Raw genomic sequence first — 12,672 nt, forward strand, 5'->3', positions numbered from 1 at the left:
GTTCACGTGTGTTGGTCTCAGTGTTTGTTGCTTCCTGTTTTATTCTGATAGTCACTCATCTCCTCTAGGTTGTGTTATTTTTGCTTCCCATTGTCTCCTTAGATTCCATTCAGCTGTGTTCCCTGGTGTTTCCTATCTCCATGATTACCTGGTGTGTATGTTGCCTGACTTTCCCTTTGTCTTCTGCCAAACTGTGTGTTTCTTCCTCCTGTGTCTCAAAGTTAGGTTTCTCTCTTTGTTCATTCTTCGTGTTACGATTCTTAGCAATAAAGCTGCTTTTGAGTTTTACATCTGGCTTTCTGAGTCCTGTGTTTGTGTCCAACCCTGCCTGCCACACAGCAATATTTTCTCCGCTATTATGTTCAACTAATAATTTTTCAGTAAAATAAATCCATTTGGTATCCTTGTTGGTCTTCAGACAACAATTCTGACGGCTTAAGAACCAAATGGGACAGACAAAAAAAAATAAAATAATAATAATAATTTTTCAGTAATGGTTAGGTCTTGTAATAATTCATCAATAGCTTTTGGCCTATAGTTTAATCATTCATCACTTTACCTGCTTCTACTGTGTGGAGATACTATTAGTTATTACTGTTATTAATAGAATTGTTTAATTACGAGAAAATATTCATCCAGTTTTCCCAATTACTCATCAGCTTTAATCATTTCTGCCTCCCTTGTTTATAAATAACTTTCAATGAATTAAAAATGATTTTAATTTTTATTAATTTGTATTATTTTCTTTCTTACTCCTTAAGTTCATTCGTGTTGCTATCACAAACAAATGCACACCATTTTTGTTTGTAATAGTTTATTTGCACTACAATCATCAATAAACAATTGAAATTAAGTTCCTGGAGATAGAGTAGATAAAGGCTGACTTGTTTGTCCCAATTCAACAAAAGTTTGGCTATGACAGCGTCAACTTCTGGGTTTTCTCATAAAGTCCTACAGTATAACTAGCATAGCAAAGTATTGAAATTAAATTATAGAATAATTACAGAATAAAGATAGTAAATGAATAGCCCAGAGTTAATAAGAAATAAGGTGCTTCTCAAAATAAACAGCAAAGAGGAGTTACTCTTCCTTGAACTGAGATAAGCTTTCACACTGAGGAAGGCAAGAGCTGACATCTCTGTGCATGTCGCTCTAAAACTAAAAGCAAATGAGAGCTTTGAAAAATGTGAAAACAACTTCATCATCGTGCCAACCCGTTTCTTTTATTGACACGCCAATCAGACGCACCTAAAATATGTTTCTATCGCAGTCCCTCTGGCTGAAAACAGCAGGGTGCCAGCTGGCGTCTCTCCACGATGAGCTGACACAAGAATGTAAACAGACCAGAGTGGCCAGCACGACTTCACAACCTGATGAAGCTGACGCCTTGAAAAACTGGGTTCACTAACCAAAATATAAATGTGATCTTATGAAGCAGCTGATGACAGGCGTGATTTTAGATGTGCTGAAATAGCTGAACTATATATTTCTTTCTTCCCTCTATCCATTATAACCACTTGGATTTTTTCCCCCGTAGGCTAAGGTATGGCAAGTGTCCACACCTTGCCAGGTTCAATTAACTCCCACGTTTCACTGAACAAAACACTTATTATACTCTGCCGTGATCCCTAAATAAGAAATTCCATGCCGGCTACAAACACCCTTTCAGTCTGAGATCACGTCAGTCTCTCCTCCAGCCGAGCAGGTTCCAGGGTGGCTCTCCTGTCTGCTCACTGGTGACTCCCCAGCTGCGCTCTGCGGTATCCGAGGAAACACTGGAGGTTTCCCCGTACGCGCTTGTGCATTGAATTTTAGTCACGTCCAACAAAAAGGGCAGGAATAACTTCACTATACAGGACTCTGAGAGAAAAGACCCCGTCCTCCCAGTTTGCATCCACGCCTCCCTCTCTGCTTCCTATATTATCTTTTTTTTGTCTGTTTCAACGTGCTAATCTCTCCAAACGTGAGGACAGCATGACAGGAGGACTGAAGGACGGCGAGACAGAAGAGGTACAGTATAGCTCTCAGCTATAGTTCTTTTAATTTTTGGTTGTTTGTTTGTAGCTGACATTTACTTTTCTTCCAGGAGCTGATTACCCCCCCTCAAAAAAAAAAAAAAAAAAAAAAAAAAAAAAAAAAATGTGTTCACGAGGGAAAAATGAATGCGCTATGTTTCAGTCCTTATCTTGCGCTCTGGCACCCAGTCATGAGCACTTCTCCCACACAGGCTAAGAGAATGCGAAGGTCGATGCAGTTTACATTAGAATGTGGGTGTGAGGATTTTACCTGTTAAGTCCTCTTTCAGCACAGTAACCGATTATTCACGCACAAACATTTAAAGTGTACATTTCAATGCGTTTAAAAAAGGAGGAAACAAATCCAGTTTTTACCGTAAAATTCTGAATTTCAGTCACAAATCTTCCCTGTCCTTTAATACCAACTGAGATCGTGTGGTGTGCGTAATAATATAAGGTGCTTGCCTCGTAGGATTGAGGAGGATCATAGGCGCTAAAGGGGTCTTTACGCATTTTTAAAGGATAAAAACACAAGTCCAGTAAGTTTTTGCATACTTAATGTGAACATATTACAAATGACATTGCAAATATAACTGAATTCGTGATTTTTCTTTTACTTTCTAAATATATATGTTTGGTGTAGGAAGAGTATTAATTGGAAATTCTTTCATATTTAAAAATAACGCCTTTGCACCTTTCTTAAAAGTGTTTCATTGTCATGGGTAGACTACACGTTGAATCAACTGTATGTCATGTTAGCATACTGGATTAGTGTCTGGGTGGTGAGGACCCCTTGCGGCTGGATGAAGGGGTGTGGTACTTTACTTTCTATTCACTTAAACCCATCCCTGTTTGTGGGGAAGCCTGGTAACTTGCAGCTCCAGTCGCTCTCTCTCTCAGCGCGCTACACACTATTCCTTCTCCTCTTCACCCTCTTCTCCTTCTGTCTCCCCCGGATCCTTGCAGGAGTTTCTGCATTCGCCGTTTATCCGAAAACAAGGGAACATATATAAACCCAACAACAAAGACATGGACAACGACAGTCTCAACGAGAAAACGATGGAGGATGTCCACACCAAAGAGATCGACCTGGTCAACCGGGATCCCAAACACATAAACGACGACGTTGTTAAGGTGAGTTAAACCTCAAAATTGGTAACTTGTGAGATTCATGTTTTTTCGTCCATGGCAACCGAAACCACCTGTTGCCGAGTTTACACAGGGTTTAGCTGTATGACAGGCGCTGTAAACTGAAATAATCTCTGATAAACGATGTCCATTTTATTTCTATGAGCTGTCAAACAGGTTATCTGCGCGTCGGACACGCATGCAGTTCTTTTGCGCACCTTTGCTATGCTCCGTGCAAGTGTTACCACTCAGTGTCTTCCCCTATTAGGAAGAAGCTTTGCAAACGTATTAAAGATCATTGAGCGGCGGCGATACAATGGCATGCAGTGCCCTTCTGCACATTTGTTTGTGGAGTGGGTTTGAAACGTGAACGTCCCAACTTCGCTCCAACAGAGGAAACATAACCAATTTCCTGTTGTTGGAACACACATTTCCCACAGTCCTCCCTGCACACGCCTGTCTAATGGGAAAGTAGAATTCTGTACATAACAGAGAAGCCTGGTCGGATAAATACTCAGTATTTATTTTTGTTAAAAGGATTTAGCACAGGGAGAGATGTTATAGCGGCAAAGGAGTGGTGCGCTGCAAGCCACCTGACTCATCTGTGTGGGAGAGAGGAGCTGCAGCCGTGTGCGCCCGGCGGTGCTCCTCTCCAGCTGGTGCATCTGGTTACATCAGAGTGGGGTCAAGCAGCTCCCTGCGTGTTCAGGAAGGGTCAGATCTTTGAAATGCCTGAACTCTGCTTTGTTAAAACAGGGAAACACCCAAGTGGGCGATTAGTCTGAGGGGATCCCTCACCACTCCTTATCCTCCCTTCTTTCCTCCCATTCTGCCACTGCCCCCTCCGTTTCCTCCCCGCATGCCTGTAGTTGCGTCAGAGAAGTGAGTCCATTTGTTTCTTTTTCTTGGCGAATACAAGGTTTTCAGTAGAAATGAGTGCCCATCGCTGCTGAATTAACTAATCAGACCATAACTACTGAACATAACCTTTCTCTTTAAAAAAATATATACATGTGGTAAAGTTTCATCCCCTGCCAAATTGACTGATGAAAACATACTGACAGAGCATTTTGATTAAAACAACTATAATGCACATATACAAGGAATGCATTAAAAATGTTGTGCTCATTTAATTTTCAGTTATTACATGACACTCATTTCACATACAACCTGCCCAAAAAAGTACATTTTGTCTTCCATTTCTCGTTAAATATTTGAAAACACTTCGTTTTTATGGAATTTATCACTGTCTGAGAGGCATGTGTGTCACTGCCAGTTTGTGCATTTTTCCCATATGACGCACAAGTCTACATAAAATGTGCTATGAACATGATGAATTCCCATTTTTGTACGAGAAAGGAAGCTTTTTCAAAATATTTGTTGCTGGGTTTGGAAAGAAAAAGTCTCTTATTCTCTAGTTTTTCTGTTTGCTGCTTCTATCCCAACGTCTTCCACCACTCTCTGGCTGCTCTCTCCCTGCTCTCCTCCATTGTGACAGTGAGTCAGACTCTCCTTCCAGTCTCAGAATAGAATGCAGCTTCATGATTGTCCCACCCCTCGCTAATCAAGCCAACAGACTGCTGCTGAAATGACCTGACAACACATGTGCGTACACTGTAAAAATGAACATGCTATAGGCAGCGTTTAACGTGAGAAGCCTGAAACCTTCAGCTTTTAACAAGCGGTAGTAAACATCTATTTACAGTTTCTTTTGCATTTTAGTTGCTTTATATTGCCCAGGAAAAAACTCTTTGATTTAATTTGTTAATTGAATTAACATCTACAGAAAAATGAAAAAACTAAAACAAAATCAAACCACGAAACCATGTGAAATTAGCTGCACCTCAATCAGTGGTAACTTTAAATTGCTACTTACATATTCATGGATTAATAATGCTAAAAGATAACAAAACAATAACAAAGTAACACTAGTAGTAATACTTGGTAGTTTTACCTTTTTACCTTGTCTTCTTGCGACTTAGAGACAGTATCAGAATCCTTCTTTGTAATAGATTATACAATAAAAAAACTTTTATATTGAGTTAATAAATCCCAACAGAGAAGCCTCTGGGTATACTTTACAATGAGAGGCCCTTAGGTACTCATCGCCTCCCTCTGGATTTTGAGAGTAAACACTGATAAGTTTGTACAGTGTGCTGTATACAGCAGCTCTGAGGTGCTTTGAGGTCAGTAAAACAGCTCAGCCAAGTGGAAGCGTGCATTCAGTATGCCCCGATGAAACACACAAGCAGGGAATCCCTTCCAGCGACGCTCGCTCTGCAATCCACCATGACCACACGCAACCCTCAATTGCAGGACTGCCATATAAATCTGTAAAGCACGCATTCAAACACACTGCTTAGATAGCACACAAACACAAACACACAAACACTGCATTCTTTTAATCAAAGGTGCACTCGTGTTGCTGCTGCAGCTGGCCTCAATCACCTGGCCACATCAAACAAGTTCCATTACTGCCATGCGTTTGGAGTTTCTCCTGCAATGATTTTTTTTTTCCATCTGGAGGAGTTGCGGGATTTTATATGCGAGAGAGGAGGAGCTTAGGCCCAGCAGCGAGAAGACTGAAAATGCCCCCACTGGAGAAAGGTTTTTCGAGGGAGTTGTGAAAAGTTTGAACTCTGGCAGCAGATCTGAAGTCTCTATGGTAAAACTGAAAGGAATGAAACACTCCCACTAGGACTGCAAAGTCTATTTTTGGTCCACTCTTAGTGGTATTTTTACTTATCGGCCTCATTCTGGGATTTTTAGTTGATTACAGATGCCTCTGGGTATGGGACCTTGTTGTATGTAAAGCTCACATGGTCTGCTTTGATAATGTCTGTGCTTTTTATTAGCCTACGCACTCTGGTGTGGGCTGAGGCATCAGGCGCTATTAAAACCTTTTCAAACTCAGTGTAGATTTGTTTCCGTGCAAATGGCACAAATGCAAATCTAACAAAGAGTGCAGAGCTATGACAAAAAATACATGCTAAAGATTCAGTTTTATTTTTACTCGCGTGGCACCAAATAATAACAATAATCATTCCAAGGCACTTTTATTTTGTGATATAAGGTTGTGTTTTGATCCAAGACAAGTCCTGTGTAAATCGTTGTGATCTGCCACCTGAAATCAAACACACTGACCACTAAAACCCTCCAAATAGTTCTGTAGAGCACCACACTCTGACTTCTTCTCCTGGAGCCCACTTTGTCTATTCAAGCGTAGTCGACAGCCTTAAGACAGAGCTCCAGAAATAGAACATGACCTTATTTACTCAATAATACAGTTGCCTTGCTGACTGGTCACACGCTGGCCTCGAGACTCTATTGTTTCATATCAAACTTCTCAATGGAGGTCCCCTTTTTGTTTTAGCACAAAAGTGTTATTTTCTTAATGTGACTCGCTTATATGCTTATTGAACTAATATCCTTCATTCAGGAACTGCTAATCCCTAATCCTATTTTAAACATGTAAATAATTAGCTTAGACTGCCTAACATAACTGGATAACAGATGTTTTTTATAAGGGATGCCCATATCACTTTTGGACAGTCGGAATTCAAACAGCATTCTTGCCAAAATCCCACTTAACACTTGAGTGGCTTACAAAGGAAGCCTCTCCTGAATTACAGCAAAGGTAGTAATAATAACTTTCCTCATAATTGTAAATGACTAACAATACTTAAAAAAAAGAAAAAGAAAAAAACCCAGGAAAAACACCAAAGAGCACCATTTTATGTCAGGAACTCCCCACCACCCTGCTGTGGTTGTTTGTGCCTCTCTGCAGAAGGCTCTCATTTAGTCTCAAAGTTCTGGAAACTGGCGCCGAGTTGGCCCACTTTAAAATTTGTAGCTGTGGAAAAATTAAATGGACGGCGGGCTGGTTTTGTGGCTGCAGTCAGTTTTATATTATAAGGCTGTAGTGAGCTTCGCCAGTTGGTGTTGTGAGAGACGCTTTGTGCTGCTTTCAGGGTAAAAGAATTGGACTTACAACCTGATGTTTCAAGGCAAGAAAAAAAGGCTGGCCTGGGTGTGAGGGGCGCTTTTGGTAGGACTATAACAAATATTACATTCACCCCAACATAAAGACTAACAGCATGGCATTAAGTCCTAAGACACTCACTGTTATGAACTTCAGTGACTGGCATGTGATTTGGAGCTGTGCACTATATTACAGATTTCTGCTGTATGGATGCTGTTGCAAAATTAGAATCTTCAATCCAGTTTATTTATTCCTGATTTTATATAAAAGTTGCACTCTGGTAGCTGTTATCATATTATTTGTAATACAAAATATTACGTAATATTAAACCAGTTGGAATATTCTCACTATAATGGCAAATCTTAGCTAATTACTGGCAGTCTGCAAATTCACATTACATGTAACATAATAATGGCAAGAAAAGGAAAGATTAAAAGCAAAGGGAAAATATTAAAAAGATTTTTGAGGATAAATACTTTCAAGTTGACTGGTGGGAAGGGCTTAATAAATAGAAGGAGCTGCAGGAGAGCTATTTTCAGATCTAAATTTCTATTTTTATGCAACTTTAAACAGGAGACAATTATTTAGCTTATACCAGTATAGCTCTCTAACTTTCTAAATGATTTTTTTTTTTTTTATCTAAAAAAAACCTAGAAGGTTATATATCTTATCAGATCTGGCTTAAGGGTCGTTACACATATTATTGCTATTATCAAATATCCCTATGCAGAAAAATCTGTATCACTTTTTAGTAAGATCTAAACGTGGTCAAGGTCAGACAGTTTGTGTAAGCAGGAGTCAAATCTTCCAGATGGTGCATCTCCGAGGAATGAAGCACTCCACTTTTCCATTTCATTGTTAGTGTAACACTAGATATTATCTGCTTGACTTATTGGTATTGCAGCTATTAGCCCTCAGTAGCCCGACTGCTTTGACATGACACAGTCTCCAAGTAACTGTAAAATAAATATTGATTTGGGGCTCAGAGGCCTAGGAAGAGGCTGACCGGGAGAGGAAGGTAGGTTGAATAAGCACTGAGATGCCACTTTTCCCTCCATTCTTTAAACACCAGCAATCAGCCTGTGCACACTTGCATTGAGTTTCCTATTAAAAAGAAACCTAACAGGAGACGGAGGATGTAGCAGAAGCCCAACAGCCCAACAGTTCATCTACCAGTAAAACATTTCCTATTTTTTCTGTGTGTCCGGTCATTTCCAATGTAGGAGTCACGGGAGAAAAAAAGCCCTTGGGCTGATTTTCAGAAATTGAAGCTGATAGCAGAGATAGCATTTGTGCAGTCAGTGTATTGGGTGGGGCAGATGCTGGATTGTGTACCAGTCGCTGCTAGGAGAAGTATAAATCTTGTCAAGAATCCCACCCTCCAACTCTGCGAAGCTGACATATTAACAGGGAGTGAAGTTGATTTGTGTGGAAATAATGAGCTCGGATTTGACAGCGATAAAGTTTCCATAGTGGTTTCATTTGCGCCATATCAGAACTCTTGTGAAACTCTGTTGGCAGGGGATGAAGGTATTTAACAAGTCAGAGTGTTGAGTTTCAGCTGAATGTGGTGCTGATATGTTTTTCTGTGTCTTAAAATTCCATTTTTCACACAGGGATAGTTCACCGAAAGCTCTGTATTCTCATTTAGTTGTATGAAGTCAATTCTGGTTGCTCCCAGAATCCAACGATGAGCTTGTTTGCTTAACTGCTGAGTCGAAAATGGCCACAGGGATGGATGTGTGATTGTCTCTTTATTAATTCTTTGATGGACTGTACCCTCTCACCTGGGATTGGCTTAATTGTATCCACTAATTTTAAATGCAAAGTGTTTAACAGCAATTTCTAACTCGTCCACTTTCATCTTCCTTAGGTTGAATTTGAAGATGTGATTGCAGAACCCGCAGGGACCTACAGCTTCGACGGCGTGTGGAAAGCCAGCTTCACAACCTTCACCGTCACCAAGTACTGGTGCTACCGGCTGCTGACGGCACTGGTGGGCATCCCCTTGGCGCTGATCTGGGGAATTTTCTTCGCCATCCTGTCCTTCCTGCACATCTGGGCAGTGGTGCCGTGCGTCAAGAGCTACCTGATCGAGATCCATTGCGTCAGCCGCGTCTTCTCTATCTGCGTGCACACCTTCTGCGACCCGTTCTTCGAGGCCATGGGCAAGTGCCTGAGCAGCATCCGAGTCAGGATGACCAAGGAGGTGTAGCATCCCAAATCAGGAGGAGGATTCAAAAGAGGGCCAGAAGAATGGGGCGGGGCAGCACAATGGAGATGGGAGGGGAAGTCAGAACAACAACCAAAAAAAAAGAAGACGAAGAAAATAAATGGAAAATGTGTTGAGACTTTTCCAGAGTGGGGTGGGGGCTGGGTGGTTGTTTAGAGGTAAAGGGGTGCAGTGACATGGCACTTAACCCCACCTTTTTCTAACAGCTGTTTTTTTTTTCTGTCTACTCTAGTATTTTTTTTATTTCTCACTGTTAAATTTGTCAAGCAGGCAGCCAAGCTCCATATCTTGTTATTAATTTTGCTACATCATGTAAATTCCTTCCATTCTTACTGTTTTTAGAGAGCCTTTCAAACGGATTGATCCGTGTGAAGAGGGGACGTCGGCATCTGCTGTCACCTCTCACACTCGTGTTTGTTTTTGGAGCTGTAGGGCAGAGTAGGGGGGGATGCTGGGGTTGCATAGGTTCAAACAGGGAGAACGAGTGAGCGCTGCCAAATTCTGTCTGACTCAGCAAAAAAGAACAACCACACGGAGCCAGCAGCACAGAAGCACCCCTCCCTCTGCCCCACATGCCCTCCAACCCACTAAAGTGACCTCCCACCCCTCCCCTCTTTGCCCTGCTTTCCAGCAGTCTGACACACTGAACCTGCCCTCGTTTCTGCATGTACCTGCATCGCCATGCCAGCAGCTCACCGTCCACCGCGCCCGTGACACAGCCTGACTGAAGCTATCTGCATCTTCGCTCACTCGCTCTCTACACCAGCTTTTTGCTTCGCCTGTGCCTCAAATGAATTTTCTCAAGTCTGACAGAGAATGTCTGAATCTTACAGAACCTATTTTATTTTTTACTCTTTTGTTAGTTTTTTTTTTGTAAGACAAATTTAGGCTTTTTATTTTTCATTCAGGCTCCACGCTTTATCATCATAGCTCCATAGTGAATGAGTGTTTTTTCCTCGACACTATGAAAATGAAGAACTTGAGGAGGTTTGATTACAGTGCCATTGTTTTGATATCCTGTATGTACTGTATGGGTGTTTATTCGTAAGACAAGACTTCCAAAATGATTCCAGTGCACTAATCTATAGAAAAGTATTGATAGTGAACAGCACTAATGAAAGTTTCTATGTTCCTCCATTTCCTAATACAGTAGAGTGCAAGCAGTTAATTTTGCACACTGGAGATTAACGCTGTGCAGTTAGGAGCTCGTGTGGAGATGTTCACATATTGTGGTACTTAGGTTAATGCATTGGAATAAAGACAATGTGTGGTGAAATGTGCCCACTCCCCATTTTGGTTTGCTTTTTTTTTTGTTTTTTTTGTCTACAGTTTTGTTATGTGGCCTTGCTTCTTGACTGTGGACACGATGCTAAATAGCATTAAAATGACACCTCCCACCCCAGGATAGGTGAATTTGTAGATGGGTGAGAATGGGGTGGAGAGAGGGTTGTGTTTAACTGAGAAAGCTCGCTTTGACTGTATCACCTTTAGTCTACCTGCTGTTTCTTCACAGGGATGATAATATCAAATCGAGATGTTTTTTTTAAGCTCTGAAGGTGATATTTTTGTATAAGAAATGATTTTTTTCTTCCTTGCTTTTACTGTACCATATCACGCTGTGCACATTAAAATTTAATATAATCCGTTGTGCATTTGTTTATGTTTTATTACCTACAGTTTTATTACAAGCATGGATAAAGTGATCACTAGCATGTGCTTCCCCATGAAAGTCAAACCTAACAGTGGGCTGCTTGTTCTTTTATACTTGTGATATTGAGTCATAGCAAATCTAATTGTGTAATGATTCACAGTAGATACTCGGTGACTGGTTTCATTGATGTGCAGTGCAGAAACCAGCCAGTTGGGATTACTTTTGTGGAAAAAAATACATACAGTAAGAATGAAGCTGGAGCGAGAGCTGAACAGAAAAATCATTTCCAGCAGCAGTGCCCTGCAAACCCTCTCTAGTATTTATTTGTATCTCCGTCTCTGTAAATAAGGTCTAATGCCTCCAGTGTTGCCCATAGGCTGTTTTTCTCCAAGAGCCTGGCACACCGTTTCCATGGTTACTTGGAAAACAAATAAAGTGTTGAGCAAAGCTCGTGAGACTGGAGTCCACTCTCTTAAATGTATTCAAGTTAATTTACAGTAAGCAAGCACATAATTATGCTGCCCGAGGCAGGCTGGATTCACACTTTAAACAGTATTGTTCAGCAGTTACATCTGAGGAATGAAGTCATGTTAACTTAACAGTGGTTCATTGTTTTAATATGGTTCAAGTCATTTTCAAACATAAAATTAATATAAAAAAGGGATCACTGATGAGCTGCTTAATGCTGCCAACATCTCTATAATATTGCATCACAAAAGTATGTGGGCAAACAAACAAACATTACAGCCATGCGAGGCTAAAGAACTCAGGCCATGACTCTGCTGCTTTTAAAGCCTGTTTTCTACTTCTAGCACATCTTAGAACACAGGCACAGGGATTCAGCCACAACACTGGAGAAATAAGCCTCAGAGATGCTGGATGGAGTTAAGGTCAGGGGTTTTCATCTTTCACTCTGTCAGGTTTTTCCACACCAAACTTGGAAGCCGTTTCTTTTTAGGCCTTTTTTTTTGGGCACAGGGCCACTGTCCTACTGAAACAAACCTAAGACCTAAGCTAAATCATGTTCCAAGCTGGATGTACATTATTGTCTTGAATAACACTGATAGAAAAAGTATTATGTTATCATATTAGAGTTATGGAGAAAGCCAGATCCCCTTCATGAACCCCAGTGGAGTCGTGCCTTGTCTTTCACTTGTTAGGTAAACATGTAAATCATTACATTATTTAGCCACACAGGGATTGTTAAAAAGCTACAACAGAAAAATAATATTAATATATAAATATATTTTAAGTTGTAACTCTGCAAGTCTACAAATTTAAAATTGTCTAACAGTACATCATCATAGCAGGGAGAGGATGAGAGAACACAGAGACTGAGGCGTTGTCCCCCAGCACAAGCCCAGTGCATCTCTGTGCAGCAGTGATAAGTTTATCTCTTATGTGTTTGGTGAAAAAGTGTTAAATTACCTGTAGCAGGAAATTTGCATTTTAAACTTCCTGTAAATCTCAATTTCATTTACATTTATGATTTACTCTCTAGGTAGGGGGAATTACATTCAAAACCCTAAAATGCAAAAGCATGTTTTCTGAACATTTTTGACATATGTAACTATAATATAAATGATTTATAGGTAACATGCTTACATTTGTTGAAACACTAATATTTAATTGAACAGGTATATTGGCTGATTCGTGCATTGTC

General features: G+C 40.5%; 1 protein-coding gene across 1 annotated transcript; it reads left to right on the forward strand.

Moving 5' to 3' along the window:
* The first annotated feature begins 1,726 nt into the window (after positions 1-1,726).
* On the forward strand, positions 1,727-11,005 carry cav1 (caveolin 1). Its single transcript, XM_031736286.2, has 3 exons — positions 1,727-2,010; positions 2,982-3,149; positions 8,999-11,005. The coding sequence occupies exons 1-3, from the start codon at positions 1,975-1,977 to the stop codon at positions 9,338-9,340; spliced, it is 546 nt and encodes a 181-aa protein (XP_031592146.1). The 5' UTR covers positions 1,727-1,974; the 3' UTR covers positions 9,341-11,005.
* Positions 11,006-12,672: the final 1,667 nt, after the last annotated feature.

The sequence above is a fragment of the Oreochromis aureus genome, linkage group 7 (assembly GCF_013358895.1).
Source record: "Oreochromis aureus strain Israel breed Guangdong linkage group 7, ZZ_aureus, whole genome shotgun sequence".
Taxonomy (NCBI): domain Eukaryota; kingdom Metazoa; phylum Chordata; class Actinopteri; order Cichliformes; family Cichlidae; genus Oreochromis; species Oreochromis aureus.